Raw genomic sequence first — 18544 nt, forward strand, 5'->3', positions numbered from 1 at the left:
GGTTACCTGCAGCAACAATGCTGTTCATATCAGAGAATTACTAGGCAATGCAAGTTTCTTTATATAGCATATTTCAAAAGCAAAGTAATTCGGTGTGCGTTATATGCATTAAGATATAATGAAAGAGGTGACATACAACAGTCATTAAAGAAGCCTGGACAATACGAAACTAGACAAGCTAAACTAGAATAAGACAGAAATAAAAAAACAGAAGACATGTTACAGTGCAGTGTCAAATATGAATAGAAGGCAGTGGCAAATAGCAAAGTCTTCAGTCTTAAATATAAAAGTAGTGAGAGTTGCAGCAGACCTGCAGGTTTCTGGTAGTTTGTTCCAGATAAATGGAGCACAATAACTGAACGCTGCTTCAACTTGTTTAGTTTTGACTCTGGGGAGAGATGGCATACTGATTCAAGATGACGTGAGCATTACGAAGAATGATGTAGCAGAATATCAGAACTGTTTTTTCGCCCTGAACCATTCAGTGCTTTAAAGTATATTGGTAACTCTCTCCTGTTCTGCAGGTTCACCCTGACCGCATCAGCATCTGTGCGGTGGTGGTGGAGTACGAGACCCCGACGGGCCGCACTAACAAGGGAGTCGCCACCAACTGGCTGAAGAACAAACTGGTCACTGACAACGGACACAAGTCCACTGTTCCCATGTTCATCCGCAAGTCTCAGTTCCGCCTTCCCTTCAAAACCACCAACCCCGTGATCATGATCGGCCCTGGGACAGGCATCGCTCCCTTCATGGGATTCATCCAGGAGAGAGGCTGGCTCAAAGAACAAGGTGTTTATAGATACTTTCGACAAAGAAGGAACACAATAAATTACACAGATTTAATAAAATATGTGTGTACACCACACTGCCCACAGCAAAACACATTTTTTAAAGCATTGAAGGGTTAATGGGTATGGGCAGTCAGTGCTTTAATTAACTTAGTTCAGTTATTAGCCTACTTCCTGTTACTCTGAAGACAGAACTTTTTGTTCGTTGAGTAGGAATTGTAAATTGTAAAACAAACTTGATCAGTTAAAAAACTCATTAGAAGAGCTGAATGAAATAGCTGAAAAATAACCATTGTTTTTTTGTTTCCTTTTAGGAAAGGAGGTTGGAGAAACTTTGTTGTATTTCGGCTGCAGATATAAGAACGAGGATTATATCTACCAGGAGGAGCTGGAGGAAGCGGAGAAGAAAGGAGTTCTAACGCAGCTCAACATCGCCTTCTCCAGAGACCAGGAGCAGAAGGTAGGACTGCTCTTAGTGTCTTTAGAGCCGAACGCAACTTCATGTTGTTATTCAATAATATTGGTAATTGTTTACTTAACATTAGTTAAATATCTATGGGACATGCATAGCCCAATGCAAAGCCTGCAGCAAATTGATAAGACCTTGATCTGTAACTCAATTACGTTGTGTAAGGTCCTTGCATTTGAGGGAATTGGGCCTGGAAAGTCATTGACAATTCTTTGAATGTGATGTGTCAGAATCTTTTGGAAATGCACATTTTGAACAATGTTTCCTCTTTCCATTTTCCAAAATAAAGGTGTACGTGCAGCATCTCCTGAAGAATAGTAAGGAGCATCTCTGGAAGCTGATTCACTCAGACAACGCTCATATCTACGTCTGCGGGTAATTAACACATTTGAACAGCAAAACATTTGCATTTAATGTATTCTAAAAGATTGAACTTTCACATACTGCATTTAGTTGTTGGATATTGGAACACTTGAAGTGATGTGGATGATTATTTGTGATCATTTGATTAACAGGAATTGGGAACGTACACTGGGGAGGAAATGCTTGCTTGATAATGGAAACCTGCTTTATCTTTGGTGCTTTGGCACCGCCTAGTGGAATAATAAGAATTGTTTTTAATTGCCAGCATTTAGGAATCAAAAGAAAAAGACGTCCACCAAGTTGTAGATGCACTGTTGCCGGCTGATAATTACTTTTTTGATTCAAGTGCTAAATACTCCAATAAATGGAAACAGTATGATTTCAATACAACTAAAGGGAAAAATCCTACAATAGATGGATAAGCAATATGAAAAAATAACACCAGAACACCCCTAAAGAGGACTTTAATCTGACGTGATCTTTCTCCTGATCTAGGGACGCAAAGAACATGGCTAAGGATGTGCAGACGGCCCTCCAGGACATTGCGGAGGAGCTGGGAGGCATGACGCGCACACAGGCCACAGATTACGTCAAGAAACTGATGACCAAGGGACGCTACTCACAGGATGTCTGGACTTAAAGAGCTTCAGACTCACTGCTCGAGTGGTTTTAAATGTTCTATTTTTATTGTGTGTCTCGTTTTATCATGACTAAATATAAAACCATTCAAGAATTGTTCATCTCCCTAGTCAAGGGAGCAACAGGTAGCACATGATTGTGAGGCAAACACTACCTCAGCAGGTTTTGTTGATAAACACATTCAGCAGTTTGATCTGTATTTCATAAGTATACTACATTATGTATCTGGGACGCAGCCTGTTTTAGGAGACAAAACTATGGTCTGATTTAAGATCCTCTCATATACATGAATCGATTTGTGTGATTGGCTGTTATCAAACATTGTGGACATGCAGCTCTGAATGTACATGATATAAGTCCATTGTGAACATGGAAGTATTTAAATCGGAAACATAGAAGGTCCTTCAGATTGCCATATTTTAACTTTAATCTAACTGTTATAACTCCTCAACTGGTAATATTGGATTATATGTGAACATTTGGAGCGTTGTTTGTTCCTGTTGCAAAGAGAGAAAAGGGACGCTTTATACATGATAGGGTGCTAACTTCAGTTTCTCTCAGAGCTCTTCCTGTAGTACTTCGGAAATAACTTTAAATATAATAAATGTTTTAGAACATATATGAAAATTTGGTACAATTATATGCCATTATCTTTGGAAGAGATTGTGCCTGATATGCAAACATTGCTGTTGATTTTAATCAGTGACAGTAAACTTTGGAGAGGTACAAAAAGTGATGCAAATGAAAAGATAATTTATAGAAAAATGCACGTCAGCATGTGCAACTTATTTTCCATAAAAGCAGGTCTTTAAAAGTCATGAAAAATCAACTCTAGGTTCCCTGTAATATATGTAAAATGTTCATTTGAAATGTTGTCTTGGAAATCATATCTGGCCTCCCAAATGGTGGTTGTTTGCAAAGTATGAAATGTTAATTTTGTCTTATCACATTATGCACCACTACATGGGGAAAATGACCGAGAAATATCAGGACAGTTCATGCATCTCCCAGATTCTGTCAGCCGGTGCTCATCTCAATCTTTTTGTGTGAATAAAAGGAGTTTGAAGATGTCAGCAGACCATTTGAAGTGCAGCCTGTGCCTTTTTTACACTGCCTTATTATGCCTTATTATAAGTTAGCATATAAAACCCATGACGCTCTACTAACTTGATAACGTGTCTTCGTCTATGCTTTCAGTGTGGTAGAAAGTCACTTTAGCCAGTACTGTGACTTATTTGTCATTCTACTTTATGATGTAAATATTTGATATTTTCAAGGCATGCATTTTTTTAATGAATAAAATTGGAATAATTTATTGGCTTTTTTGTGATTAAATAAGGTTGAACTTTATGATTGCATAATTCTTCTACAATCTTATTTACTTTGACATTTTATCTCAACCATCTGTCCGCCATATTATAAGACATGAGGTTTCAGATCCATCGCTCTAATACTCATGAGGCGGTAATGTTGAGAGATTGAATCACACAGAGCTGCAGTGTTTGTTTTAATTGTGTTGTAATCATGAGTGACCTTACCGTCAGCAGCCTGTTCCCAGAAGCCAGCGTAATGACGTATGAGTGCATGTGATCTGAACTAAATCTGTTATGATGACTGACATGATAAAGCCGGTTGTTAGATCAAATCGTTTTCATAAAGCTTTAATCTTTTAGATTTTTTAAAAATAGTTTATTTAATGAAGCACATGAAAAGGGCAAACCATGTCAGTTACAAATTAAAAACAAAACTCAATCAAATGACTGTGCATCCCAATGGATTAAAGAAAAACAAGAATTCCTGAATTTTAAAGATGTCAACACACTTTTTAAACTTTTTCAAACCCACAAAAGTAAAACGGAATTGAACCCCAACAAAAGAGGTTGAGAGTCTTGCAGTCAGGGTACAGAAGAAAGTTAGACATTGTTAATCATACATTGAAACGAAGAAATAATAAATAATTGAATGATATTTCAAGTTAACTAAAACAAATGTAATGTTTTTTAGATTGTGATATGACTTTTTCTAGACATAAGTACACATCAAGTACAATTATCTGATCATCTGCCTTTAAGATACAGTACATAATATTAATGCATTCATTATTTAACAATGTTAATAGTGGGCTAGACTTGCATAAACAAGATGATCCTTTAGTTTTTAGGGATAGAAAAGAGTGAATATCAATTCAGCATATTCTTATATACACACGTATATGTGTACACACATACTTCAGGTTTCAAGGAAGGATTAAAAAGGTAATTTCCAGGGCAAAAAGGAAATACAATATGAAATCAATGAAAGGCTAAAGGAAAACAATACAAATAAAAAAGGGAAATAAAGTAGAATATTATATTGTTATAAAAAAGGGACAATAAGAAAAATCCAACTATTTTCTGTGACACATGTTGAACTGATATCTTATGAACTACTGGTCTATTGTATTGTAGCTACCTCCTTATTCCCGCTGTAAGACAGTAGGTGGCGGCCTTGTGACTTCTCGTTGAATAGGAGCAGTGTTTCCAACAGGAAGAAGAAGGGCAGCATTAAGGGAACTGTCGCAGAGTGATCGGCTCAATTCTGTGGCGCTGCGTACATTCAACCAGCGTTTTTATCAGCTAATCAGAAGAAACACACTTCATTGTATTTTAACTATATATACAACGTCACAGAATGGCCACTGGTAAGCCAACATGTACTTTGTCTGTTTATCATTGTTTGCATTGGTTTTTTTGTATAAACTAGGCTAATAAAAAGTGAAACGAATAGCATCGGAGCTACATTAGCAGTTAACCTCGAGGCCATGGAGGGCTCCGTCTATCTCCTGGAACATCTCTCAATAACAGAACAAAGTTAGCTTTGCCGTGTGTTTGACTACATTTGTTTCCACAAGGGAGTTAACTCCCATATGACACTTAGCTGTACTCCTTTAAGACCCCATGAATGTGCCAACAATCTATAATATGTGTGTACCGCAGAGTGAAAAGGGCCTAGTCGTAGTTAGCTTGAGGTGCTAGCATGAACGCGTCTTTGTTTATATCGATGCTTATGTTTTCCTGCCAAACGAGACACGAAACGTACACACATCTAGTTTAAAGATAATTTGGCAATATTTGCATTTAATATGGGTTGATGTAAAGATAATCATGCCGGGTATGGACAGCATGTATACACATGTCGTAGTTTGTCTCGGTTCAAGAGTTAGCCTAAAGCGAATTGACCGCCATTTTTGGTGGATTGGCTCGGGCCTTCGTTTGCTCTGTTCTGCCTTCAAGCTCGCGGTGCAGTCGCTTTGTTATTTTGGAAGATTCAACCCTGTTTTGTTTCTCTTTCAGATTCAGGCTACGGTGGCTCACAGAGGTAATGACAATATATTATTTTATTTCACTATACCCTGTTCCTTACCTATATGTTGTGTTACAATAGTTTTTTGGATAGCTTTTTATAACAGTAGCCTACTATAGTTAGCTCCTTTCTTCATCAACATGATTTTCTTTCTGTGTTTTTGTATGCACCATTTTACTCCAAAGCAAATTCCTTGTATGTTTAAACCTTTTTGGTCATTAAACCATTTCTGATTATTTGTATGTTGGTGTTGCAGCAGCACAACAATATCAATAATTATACATGAGCTTCAGATAACTATATATAGTAATATAAATAAATCATAGTAGGCCCATAAACCAAAGTGAATACAAGTTATGCAGGAGCAATTGGAGATCAATTATGGTAGTGATTAAGTGTTTAAATGGGATATGTTTGGTATATATTGAACTCCTGATTATCTAAAGGTAATGGTTTGCTCTATAAAAGGTCTGAGATACTTGAGAGACACTTTTTCTAAGCCCGATGTGTTAAATGTCGTGTTTTGTCAGTTTAACACCTTAATATTGTAGTTTACTCTAACATACAATTGTGACAAGGAGAAATTCATTATTAAATTGGTTATTTTGAATGATCTGCTAATGAAGTTGCATCTAGTATGAACACAGGACATCAGGGTTCAAATAAATGATGTACTCAAGACTTTTTATGATGTCCAAGGAGTGTTGGTGGCATATTTAATCATTTCAAGCAGAAATAGAAATAGGCTACAAATTGTGTTGTCACGTGACACTGACCTAGTTAGTGGTATGAGGTACCCACCGGCTATTTTAGCCTTCTAGTCTCTTTGTAAGTGAAGTGTTAAGATGATGTTCCTTTCCTGAGTAAATAGCATCTAAACTATGAAACATGGATTAAATGCAGCAGAGAGGCCAATGCTTAGGCTGTCAACGCAGCATGCACTGAGTAATGTATTGTTTATTCAAATAAATGTTAGCATTTGGCAAATTTCCCCTGAACATTTATACCAACGACTCAATAGAGTGTTTCAATGCATCTCAAACCACAAGCTAACTGCGTTTGTCTTCTGTTTTGAAGCTATGGGTCATACGGCGGTCAGCAGAGTGGACAGGTAAGACCCTTCCCCAATTTACCACCAGCCTGTTTGCTGTAATCTTTATCATTCAAATTGTTGTCTTTTAAAATCATAATCTGAAAACCCAAGCGTTCTGATTGACAGGGTTATGGACAAGGAAATGGACAGAGTTACCCTGGCTATGGACAGCCAGGTGCTGCACCAGGCGCTGCACCAGGCGCTGCAACACAAGGCGCTGCAACACAAGGTACGGTCATGTCTACTCTGTCAATTTGCTGAACAGCTTTGAATAATACTAGGGATGCACGATATTGGGTTTTTGAAACCGATACGATAACTTCCTGCTTCTCAATACCGATAACCGATAATAATATATATATATATTAAATGTACCTGTAGTTTTTGCACACCTGGTGGTAAAAAAAAGACTAGTAGTGAGCAAATGACATGAGCATTACTACTATGAACAAAACAAAGCCAAGAACAGTTTTCACTCTTCAAAGTGACCATATTTATTACAGTATTACGTCTTCGTACGCTTTTAACACACCATCGTAGCGATGGCGATGTTTCAGGTGACTAATCAGGTTGGAAGTATTATAGCTCGTTGCCTTTTTCCCTCCTCGTGGAACTTCTGCATTTGTTAATACAAATAGCAAGCGAACTATCTAACTCTGAAACTTTGAAATAGTCCCATACTACCGACGACATGTTTGTTTACTGTCCTGGCTTCACGGCCGCACACCATTTACGTCACAGCCAGGCATGAGTTAGGGAGCGCTGGATTTGTGAAGAACTCCCCTCTTCCTAAACCACTAACCACAGTGCTGGCAAAACGGGAGGAGCCGAGTGAAAAACAAGCGCCCCTCATCCCAATCCACCCACACCGCAGTATCTTTTCTTTTTTTTTACCCAAAAAATATATTGTATATTATCGGGGCTATTAATACTTGTATCGGGATGACGTCATAATTCCTAATATCGGGCCGATAATTATCGTGCATCACTAAATAATACATTGCGATAATGCATCTTAAGTCATTAAATTCTTGCTCAAAATGTAAACCTTTTTTAGTCCAAACTGAGAGAATATCTCTGATGGAATTGGTTCAGTTAAATGGAAAGTTGTATATTCATGGTGTTTTCAAAAGTCGTGTTCAGATGATATTTGTTAATGTGAAGGTATACAAATAGAAAAGTACAATAAATAGAATTACACAATGCATTTGATCTCAAAGAAGTATCTTTCTCACTTGTGAATTGTCTTTGTCAGGAGGCTATGGCCAACCTCCTCCGGAACAGAGCTTTGATACGTACGGACAAGATTCCTCTGGGTAAGACCTTATCTACGTCACAATAGCTTAGTAACATGCATTCTCACCTATAATTGATGTAGCATTATTGAACAATACCAGAAACGACTAATTAATGACAACTTCCTGTCTTACCGTTCTGATCAAAGATGAAAACGACCAATTGAGACCAATATTTACATCTTAGTTGTTTGCTAACTGTAATCATTTTTTGCTCAAACCACTTCAAGGTATGGCAACAAATCGTCGTCTTACGGGCAGCAAAGCTCCTATGGTAGCCAGGCTCCAGGTGGAGACAGCTATGGACAGAGTTCCTACGGAGGCCAGAGCCGAGGAGGACCACCACCAGCACCACCAGCAGCAGCAGCAGCACCCGCAGCACCAGGAGGTGGCAGCAGCTATGGTAGATGGAGCGAAGGTACAAATAACTTGTGTTCATGTTAGAACTACATCTGTTGTCTGGAAGCATTCACAAATGTGCCCACGTGTACATAGACAATTACTTTTCTTTCAAGGAACTATGTCATTGTTACTCTTCTTATGAACATTTAATTCTGCAAAAACATTTTTATACTTCAAATCTAGAGCTACTAAATTCAACCATTTGGTATGAATATAAGATGTGTGTATCCAATTGTTTATAAGTTGCTCTTTATGGAGCAGCAATTATTCACACGAATGTAAAGGTGTAAATATCTTTTTTAATTAGTTATTCTCTGGGATTTCTCTGAGCGCCAATTCCATTTAATGACTTGTTCCATATTGTCAGAATAGTACCATTTTCTCCAGAGGGTCAGAAATGTGCCTAATCTAACTTGAACACGGTGTGGCTGCGACAATACCTGGTAATTTGCCAGGCAACAGTGTGCCATGAACAGCCATGAAACACATTTGCTTTGAAAAAATATTGACAGAATCTGAGCTAAAAATAAAATTGCAGTCCCCTAACAGTGCACCTTTACTCATAAGTGAAGTTGGGTAGTGGCTCAATAAGGCTTTTTGCACACCAGGTGAAGGAGGGGGTCAGGGTTCGAGGTTTGGACGAGACCAGGGAGACCGTGCAGATGGAGAAGGGGGCTACAGAGGCCGTGGGGGTGGTGGCAGCGGTGGTGGCTATGACCGTGGCAGCAGCGGTGGATACGACCGTGGCAGTGGTGGTGGATTCGACCGCGGTAGTGGATACGACCGCGGAGGAAGAGGAGGACCTCCTGGTATGGGGTAAGTTGCATACTGCCACTGCCCCCAAGGTACCTCCTATACACTGTGAAATGAGACATGCCCTGTCCACACATCGTCACTCATCAACTACTTAGACCCACATAGATTTCCCCAGTCATCTGCTTAGTGCTCCAGATCCCAAAACTCTGGTAAAAAGAAAAATGTAAATCTTTTTTTCTTTCTTTCTCAAACTGGATTCCTCCAATGTGACAGATCACATGGGTAAACCTTGTCTGCGCTCCAGGTGCCTCACCCTTCAGACTTTTTTTTTTAGGTTGATTTAATTTAAATGAAACACATGGATGTATTTAATCAACATTGCTGTTAAGGTCCAATGATCGCTAATCGCATAAATGGTGGTTATTGAGAGGTTAGGAGGATCTACCTGTTCTCTTTAGGCTTAAGGAAAGGAGCTTGGAAAGCACAACTAGGGTTGCAAAGGGTCGGGAAGTTAAGTTTGAGAATTTTGCATATTTCCATTAATCAGAATTTTATTTGAATGCTATTTAAGGGGGTAATGCACTTAAAAAGCAACACCAGGTTTTATAGTAGATACATTCTTATTAAATAGTAACCAGGACTACATTCAACAGCACACTCTTATATAACATGAACTGATTGTTGACCAGCAGCTGGTGCTGCATGCTCAGTGCATGCTCCTGTCAAACATGTAGCTCACAGCCAAAGGACTCCATGTGTTCATGTAAGTTTTAATTATATTACTAAAGTGAATGCATTATATTATCATATATATAATCATGAGAACCTAAAACGAAGTACAGTTTATACGTTGGTGTCATATTATGCTAGTGTTTGCTAGCTAGCCGTTAACATGTTGAATATAGCTTGAATGAGCATGCTAACTACAGTGTTTTTAATTAATCAATTTTTCTTTCATTCTTAATATAAAACATTTGCTAACCTTCAACCAAAATAACCTTTTTTAGACAATTTCACGCTCTATTTAAAATAAACTAGGTAGTTGTTTGGCAAAATGGTGTGGTTACAAAGTGTGGACTTTATCTTCACATGTCATGGCAAATGACCCCTATCTTTTTTTTAACTTTATGCTGATTTAATTCCCATGGAAAGTTTCCACCTTGAATATTCCCCCCCAATTTGCAGCTCTTAGACACCTGAGACCAGTTTATACAGACGTATTATCCCAGAATTGCATACAGGTTTTGTCCATCCTTCAACAGAACAGTCTTTCAAACGGGAAGAGAGCCATTTTGAGAGGCTGTGAAATATTCTGCAAGGAGAACAATGGGGCACATTACCATGAAAGGGTCCTTTTTAACCTTCACAGTTTAACAGATATTTGTGTTGCCCTTGCGTACAAGTATAGCATTTATTTACTTCTGGGGGTGCAGACTTTGTTACTATCCAAGAACTCCAAATGTTGCTCCACACTACTGGCGGTTATTTGCCTCTTATTGGTCGTGAAACCAGTGAAAGCCATTTTTTAAATTGTTTAACTAAATGTTATCAATTGACCTAGAGGGAAGACATTTTTTTTTTTTCATATTTTTTACATTAAATCTCCAGGAGCCATACTTTTATGAAATGCCAAATTATCAATGTTGGTGTTTGTTGTGCTCAAGGACCACATGTTAGTTTTTGAACCATGGAAACGCCACTGAAACGATGCTATTAGACCTGGAGCTACATCTTCAGCTGCTTCACATTCAACAGGTTTCATACAAGTGTTGTGTATTTGACGATGGCGAACATGTGTGTTGTGTTAACATGGATCTACATTTTATACTACAGGTGTTCATTGAACTAAAACTTGGACCTCAGTTAAAGGATCTCATAAATGCTCTATGTGGAAGATTGCTTATCAGTCGCTACACCCCTTCACACCAATTTGGCTTCTCGTGTTAAAAAAAGAAAGAAAATTCAGCTGGTTTTCCGGCTCTTGGTATCCAATTTGGTCATGTAAATGAAAAAAAAACATTTATTGTAAACGGTGACACCGATGTGAGTATTGTCTTCAACCGTATACCCGATTATTCAGTCAGAGCTTTACTAGTCGTCTGTTCAATGATCTGATCTCTAATGTCAAAGACTAACTCATTCCTCGTTTGAGACATTTCCACCATAGTCGCACACCCTGGCGGGAGTGCATACTGATGGGGATGTAGTGGAGCTTTGAGCTCTCAGTTGGGACAAAGGAAAAGCCATCATATCTCCAATTTTTCCTCTGCAGAGGTGGTGACCGTGGTGGCTACAAAAATTACGGTGGTAAGTGACGAGCATCAGAACTGTGTCGGTGGGGGAGGAAAGAACTTGAGTTAGCAAAAAAGAAAAAGGGGGGATTAAAAAAAAGAAAACCTCAGTGAATGCCACCATTTTCATGTCCAGACCTCATGGGACTCCACCTATTAGTCTTAGCAGGGTTTCTCTTAAAGTACTTCACATACGGTAAAGAACAGGAGCCTGAGTTGTAAAATAATGGTATTTGTTGCATGAAAACGAGGGCTGATAGTAACTGACAGCAGTTCCCAGGACGAAGAAGGTTTTGGTGGTTTTCATTTCTGGTGTAAGCTCAAAAAAAACAAAACCAGAACGATTCTGTTCTTGTTGCACGGTGTTGGTATGTGATGCAACGGTATGAAAACACCCATCAGAAAGCTGTAAACATGGACATTCTTTAATTTCCTTTATCAGTATGCATTGGTAGGGATGAAGTTAATAATTGTTTCTGTGAAACAGTGCGACAGTTTCTTACATTTATTTGCTCAAGTTCTTCCACCTTTTCTCTGTTTTTACAGGCTCTCGAGACTTGGACTCAAGGGATGAACACGGTAAGAATCTTAACTTGAAGTTAATCCAATATAATTGTTGTGTTTCTGCAAATAAGAAGTACAAACAGCAATGACTTATACAGGGTGTCCGCCGGGTCTTCAATAGTATTAAAAGTGGATCAATCAATGCTATCAAAAAGTATTAAACGGCATTTTCCAAGGTATTACATTTTGTAGCTTGTTTTCAATAAGTATATAAATTGTCCAAAGAGGTTGTGTTCTACAGTCTGCCTGAATGTAATCATTGCGTAGGTGTGTAGTTTATTTATGGCATCCTGTTGGATTTGACGTAATCTGAACAGGACATCACACGCTCAAGGCTTGATAGCACGCGAAGGGCCGTTTACGCCTGTTGTTAAACAACATCGTTATGGGGAAATGCAAGTCTGCGTCCAAATAGTTGGAAGGAAAATCAATACTGTATATCAGGGCTATTCAATTGGCGGCCCGCGGGCCAGATCCGGCCCCGGGGTGATATTTACTGGCCCTTTGAGTATAATGTTAAAAAGTAATCAACTTTTTTTTTTTGGGCCAGAGTGCCTTTATTCCAGAGAGAGAGTTACATTGAGAGATAGAGGGGAAGACATTGCCTGAAAACTTCGGCGGGCTCGGGTTTCGAACCCACCTACTAGCTACTGTAGTGACAACTCCTGTCCTTTATTGCATGTCTGCGTGAATGATTAGATAATTTCACCCAAATGAAATGATGTTGATGGTTAAATTAGCTTCACATGTAGGCCTACTGAGTTCTGAACTTGCCATTTAGATCTCTAAAGGCCTTGGGGCTATGTTGTTTGATTGAATTAAACACAATATACTGTATGCACTCCACTATGCTGTTGTAGTATTTACTGTATCTGAAGCTGTTAATATGATTGCTCATATTTCAAGCCATCTTTTTCCCGGCCCCTTGCTTTGAATCATTTTCATCAACCGGCCCCCATTCCAAACTAATTGAATAGCCCTGCTGTATATAGTAATTGTGAGGTAAAGTGTTAAAACTCCAAGTGGAGATGAGGTCTTAAAAAAGGTCTTAAAAGGTTTTACATTTGACTTCAGGATTCCTGCATATACCCTGTTATAAGGGTTGCTTACTTTGGCTCTTATGCATTTAGATGGTAGTGCAGCCTTCCAAGTTTTTACCAAGAGTTGCCATGGCATCGCATCCAGATATGATCATTTGTGAAGTCGTTGCTCTTTATTTCCGCCTTTCGATGGACACAGTCGATCTCATATCTAATCACTGCTGCTGTCTTCTCTGTCTATCTCTTCCACAGATGATCAGGACAACTCTGACAACAACACCATTTTTGTCCAGGGACTGGCAGAAGACGCCACAGTTCAGGAAATTGGTGACTACTTCAAGCAAATAGGAATCATCAAGGTATGGAAGAAACCTGAACAAATATATTCTTTCATCGTGTTGAGCAGAATATCCACTGAGACTCCTGTCCTCATTTTGTGATTTTAGTTGAACAAAAAGACTGGCCTGCTTATGATCAACATCTACACGGATAAAGCCACCGGTCAGCCAAAGGGTGAATGTACCGTGTCCTTCGATGACCCGCCCTCTGCCAAAGCTGCTATCAGCTGGTTTGATGGTAAGACCAGTGTTGTGAGTTGACATTTTTCAAATCAATCCTGCTAAACGTTCAGGATCCTTCTCACGGATATTTTGTCTTTTCATCACAGGCAAGGAGTTTAAACGGGAAAACTCTCAAAGTATCGTTTGCCACCCGCAGAGCGGAGTTCACACAGAGAGGAGGAGCAGCAGGAGGTGGAGGCGCAGGAAGAGGAGGAGGAGGAGGACGTGGAGGAGGTGGGGGTGTGTAAAAAATCGAGCTGCCCCAAGCGTCAAATATCTATATTTTGAAAAGTGCTCATGTGAATATTTCCCCTCCAGAATGTGTTGACCAATCGCTTTCTGCTTTCAGGTTTCAGAGGCCGCAGCAGTGGTGGAGGAGGCGGAGGAGGTGGAGGAGGCGGACCTAACTTTGACATCAAGGGAGGAGACTGGCCCTGTCCCAACAGGTTAGTTTGCTTCTGATGCTAATGTTTAAAGTATGTTGATGGGGGCTGCAGCAGCGGGGGCGCATTTAACACCTGGCTAATTACGTGGTGGAGGAACTGTTGATAACTATATGGTAAACATTTTTTATTTGGGAATGAACCCCAGTCCTCATTCATTTCCAAACTCAATTTCACAAGAACCAATACTTTGTTTAATTTAAGCCTTAACAGGCTTTTTTTCACGAAACCGTGTCACAGGGCTTCTTAACATTTAATTAACTATTAATGTGTCATACTCACTTAACGGGAAGAAACTCAGCTAACTGACGATATGAACCATTTTTACCGAAACAAAACACAAGTCTCAAAAGAAGCGTCTAAATGAGCCCTGAGTGAAAAAATGCTAAAGCACTTAGCACAGAACTCAGGGTATAAATACTAGGGCTGTGCATATTCACTGGTCTCACGATTCGGTTCGATTCGATTACGATTATCCTGTCTTCAATTCGATATCACGATGCATCACGATTCATACCAATGCGTTGCATCCTCAATTTTCTAGATTACTGCACATGACTTATTTTTCATCAATGCATACATGCAGTAAATACATATGAACTCTCTTTTTATTATTTAGAAAGTGCTTCAGAAATCAATAACATAAATGTCTTGACATTAATTTATAAACCAAAATAAATGAATTGTATAGGTCTAGCCTCCGTGTGTGAAGTTGTTCCATCCTCAAAAACAAAAAAATATTGCTTCTGCAGTTTAGCTGCAGCTTCTAGCAACGGCCTTCTGTTAAAAAAAAGGCCACTGAATGTCCTGAATGTGGCATCACACACAGGACTTGAGTCTGAACACAGCAGACAACAGGAGTATTTACAATAGCATATACAAACAAAAATACTGCATGTGGGTGCACACTTACATTCTCTGTCTTACTGTTGCATAAATCCCATGAATGTATGAGATTAAGTTAGCTTCATTATATCTCAGTGATTAATAAAGTTTCTATCGGGTCACTATCAGCCTGTCACTCATTATTTTCAGGGAGGGGGCGGGGCTTAGAGGAACAGAGGAGACGGTGATCGCGGAAGCTTTTTTCCTCCTGCCTTCACAAACTTTACACACGTATATATCGTCTGCAAATTGCTAGAGGACATTCATACTCTGCAATCCAAGACTTAATTAAATCCACCAAAAACCTGACATGATTGTAACGCGATTATTTTTGAAAAACATAAATCCCTGTGTCTCTGAGCCGCAGCGACACGGAGTGATTCAGAGCGGGTCCTTCTGCTGTTGGTTCTGGACTGGTGTTCTTGTGTTGGTGGATAAAGCAGACTGCTCCGTGTTTGGTGTTGCTGTGCCGCTGTCACGTCTGTTCCCTGATCTCTGCGTCACCGACCGATTTGATATTAAAGTGACAGGAAGAAAAAAACGTTATAGTAAAAGCCGCGGCCGGAAAATCAGGAAGCAACGTTACTACGCTATAACCGATTATCTTCCGTCACTGCATCGAGACCGAATCGTCCGCATCGCAATGCATCGTAGAAACGATTATTTTCAACACCCCTAATAAATACCCTTATTACTTATCGTAACTGCACATACAATATATCGATTAGCAAGTTGAGATTCCAGAAATATCAGTATCATCACTGAGCGACCAGAACAGGGGAAACAAACAGACATCACAACACGTAGCTTTAGGTAGCAAAAAACGGAGATATGCTCACCTTTAGCTGTTATTCTGTTCAATGGTATTAAAACGATAAAAACGCTGCTGAAGGTTAATCCATAGGTTAATCAAATGTGTCTGTGACTTTGAAAAGGTTTTTAATAATCCATAATTCAATTTTTATGTCAAAAATTGAGTTTTCATATTAGCTGCTAATGATAGCTACTAGAGTGTATGACAGCTTCCTGTTTTGGGTATTCTGGCTACCCGTCACTCTCACTCTTATTTGGTTTAGTATGTTGAACTTCCCCTCGATTCTATTGGCTCTAACGGTTAAAGATCGATGTCAATCATCAAAATCAACCATGGGGGGCCAGAGATAGGTCAAATGACCCCAGAAGTGGTTTTTTTTTGCTAATTCTCTCTAAAAAGGTGAAATTTAACTTGTTTTGCATCAATCTTGATACAGGGTACTTATTATGTTATAGTTTGGAATCCTAAAGCTTTTAGTCTACCATCCCATCATTCAAGGGTGGTTTTCACTATAAGTAATGTTTTTTGTTTTTTTTGGACGGACACAATAATTTAAACTTTTTTACTGTGTTCAATCTGAATTTACTTTAAAATATAAAAATATATATTGATTCTGACTTTTCTACATCCAACTCACAGGTTTATCATTGCTTTGAGAATTTGTTTTATTAATTTAACCTTTTTTTAGAAGTGAAGTTATGGTCATTTGTTCTGGGAATGTCATTTTCGAGCCTGAGACCTGGAGAACAGGCTCGGGGGTTAAGAAGTTAACTAAAATCTGAAAAGTCTAGGTATGATTAGAAAATGTGAATTTACCCAGCGTTGGTTAAGACTTCTCAATTGCTGTCATTGCTTGGAAGTAAACGATTACATTCTGACATAAGTTTGTTAACAGTAGACCTCGGCTGAATTGCATTGAATTATTTACAATATTTAAATCATGTTCTTGTTGTTAAATTAAACCAGACTAGACGGCATGTAAAAGACAAAAAAATGATGGCCATTTATTTGTAAAAGGAGTTCACCCTATCTCCTGAAATGTCAAGTCTGTTCAAAGCATCTGGTTTTTATTTGTCTAGAAAAATATGTATTACTGTTCACACACTTTTATTTATTTGTTACCATCATACCCCGATTTGCCCCATTTGTGATGTTGTCTTAAATGCATTTTGTTTTTGTCCTCAGCTCTTGTGGCAACATGAACTTCGCCCGGCGGCAGGAGTGTAACAAGTGTGGCGCTCCCAAACCAGGAGATGCCGGATTTGGTGGAGGTGAGTGCTTCTTTATTTCAATCCTTTTAGTTCCAAAGCGTTCCTACCATCTGTTGGTCTTGTTGAAAAAGATCCCCTTGTTTCACTGGAATAATCCCTCTGGCTGTGTCCGCAGACCGTGGAGGCAGAGGAGGGTTTGGCGGAGACAGAGGCGGTGGCTTCAGAGGTCGTGGAGGAGGTTTCCGTGGTGGAGATCGTGGTGGAGATCGTGGGGGAGACCGTGGGGGAGACCGTGGAGGCTTCGGAGGTGGCGGAGGATATGGAGGAGGAGGTTACAAGATGGGAGGAAGGTGGGTTGAATCACATTTTGTTTTTGGCAGTGTGTACATTTTCTTTGTTGATCACATGCAAAGGACACTCGTTTGATCTGTGGGTCTCTGCTGATGTAGTTTGGTTGTATAACCACTGTAGGGCGCAATCGCTATGAATAGTTGCACATGAATCTGGAACATGGTTAAAATGTTCTCTATCAATCTTTATAGTATTCTTTAATATGTAATAATTAAGACATTGACCAATGAATCGCCACTGCCTTTTAAAATTCAAGAGATGGCAAAGGCCTTTACATTTGATTGTTTTCTTTGTGGAGGAGTAGTGTCAATAGACGGCTGTTTGATATGTTTGTATGGTGCATACTCACTGATTTGAGTAGAACTATTCTTGCCCCTTACCCTCTTGGTGTAAACAATCTACCAATATCTGATTGGGTCTGTCTTCTCACCAAGGTTCTTACAGACACTCCCTGCTAATTAATTTGTCTAGAGTCTAAATAATCCACTACACCGGGAGTCACGGGGGGGGGGGGGGCACTTTGTTTTTGTCCTTTGGAGGGTCATTAGTATTTGCAATTGTTGATATATTGCTGCTCACTGAAGGTGAAGTGCTGTTGCCTGCTTCTTCTTTTACTGAAAGGAAGGTGAATGAGGGGAAATTGACACTATTTCACTCATCTTTGTCTGTCTATGATAGCGGTTAATTCAATGACAGAAGTCGATGTTCTTCAGAAAAAATATTCAGCTGGTAACGCACATCTGTCTTTCCCTTGCAGAGGTGACCGTCGAGATGACAGAAGAGAGCGGCCATACTAGGAGTTGAGCAGATAGAAACCACTCCAGCCCTTGAGTTCGCCATGGAGGGAGGGTTTAGTTCGGGAGAACCTGGAGAAAAGGAACATCTATCCGAACGTCTTATCACCGATTTATGTTCCTTTTTCAAAGCCAGACTATCCCAACTATTACTGCTCATCTGAGCGCAGGACGGAGATGTTGATCTACTGTAAAGGGACTTTGGGGCGGATTGGCACTGTTGGCATGTGGTCAAATGTATTTTTTGTTTTTTTCCCCCCTCTGCTTTTTTGTTTTATTTCCTTGTACATCTTTTTAATTTCCTCTCAGATTCTAGTCGCAGGCGTTTTTGTGAGGTAGACTTCGTACCATGTTTTGTATGAACCGATTAAATGTTTTACTTGGGTTCTTTTTTTTTCAAAATATTAAAAATAAAACTGTGATCTTTTCCATGTGCTCGTG

The 18544-nt window shown here is 39.3% G+C and overlaps 2 protein-coding genes across 3 annotated transcripts in view; both read left to right on the plus strand.

The window, feature by feature from the left end:
- porb (P450 (cytochrome) oxidoreductase b) overlaps positions 1–3577 on the plus strand; it is a 30798-nt gene extending 27221 nt beyond the window's left edge. For both annotated transcript variants that reach the window (XM_034233207.1, XM_034233208.1), the window contains 4 exons: positions 525–792; positions 1106–1251; positions 1550–1635; positions 2119–3577. In XM_034233207.1, the coding sequence (XP_034089098.1) occupies positions 525–792; positions 1106–1251; positions 1550–1635; positions 2119–2263 (645 nt within the window). In that variant the 3' untranslated portion in view covers positions 2264–3577. The remainder of the gene's footprint in view (positions 1–524; positions 793–1105; positions 1252–1549; positions 1636–2118) is intronic.
- Positions 3578–4721: 1144 nt separating this feature from the next.
- Positions 4722–18530, plus strand: taf15 (TAF15 RNA polymerase II, TATA box binding protein (TBP)-associated factor). The gene is made up of 16 exons (XM_034233205.1): positions 4722–4942; positions 5595–5619; positions 6682–6715; positions 6824–6926; positions 7953–8013; positions 8223–8410; positions 9003–9210; positions 11423–11457; positions 11988–12020; positions 13298–13404; positions 13492–13632; positions 13713–13845; positions 13955–14051; positions 16933–17018; positions 17134–17308; positions 18067–18530. Exons 1-16 carry the CDS (start codon positions 4933–4935, stop codon positions 18104–18106), a joined length of 1476 nt encoding a protein of 491 aa, XP_034089096.1. The 5' UTR covers positions 4722–4932; the 3' UTR covers positions 18107–18530.
- The last annotated feature ends 14 nt before the right edge of the window (positions 18531–18544 follow it).

Source organism: Gymnodraco acuticeps, unplaced genomic scaffold (assembly GCF_902827175.1).
Source record: "Gymnodraco acuticeps unplaced genomic scaffold, fGymAcu1.1, whole genome shotgun sequence".
Lineage (NCBI taxonomy): Eukaryota > Metazoa > Chordata > Actinopteri > Perciformes > Bathydraconidae > Gymnodraco > Gymnodraco acuticeps.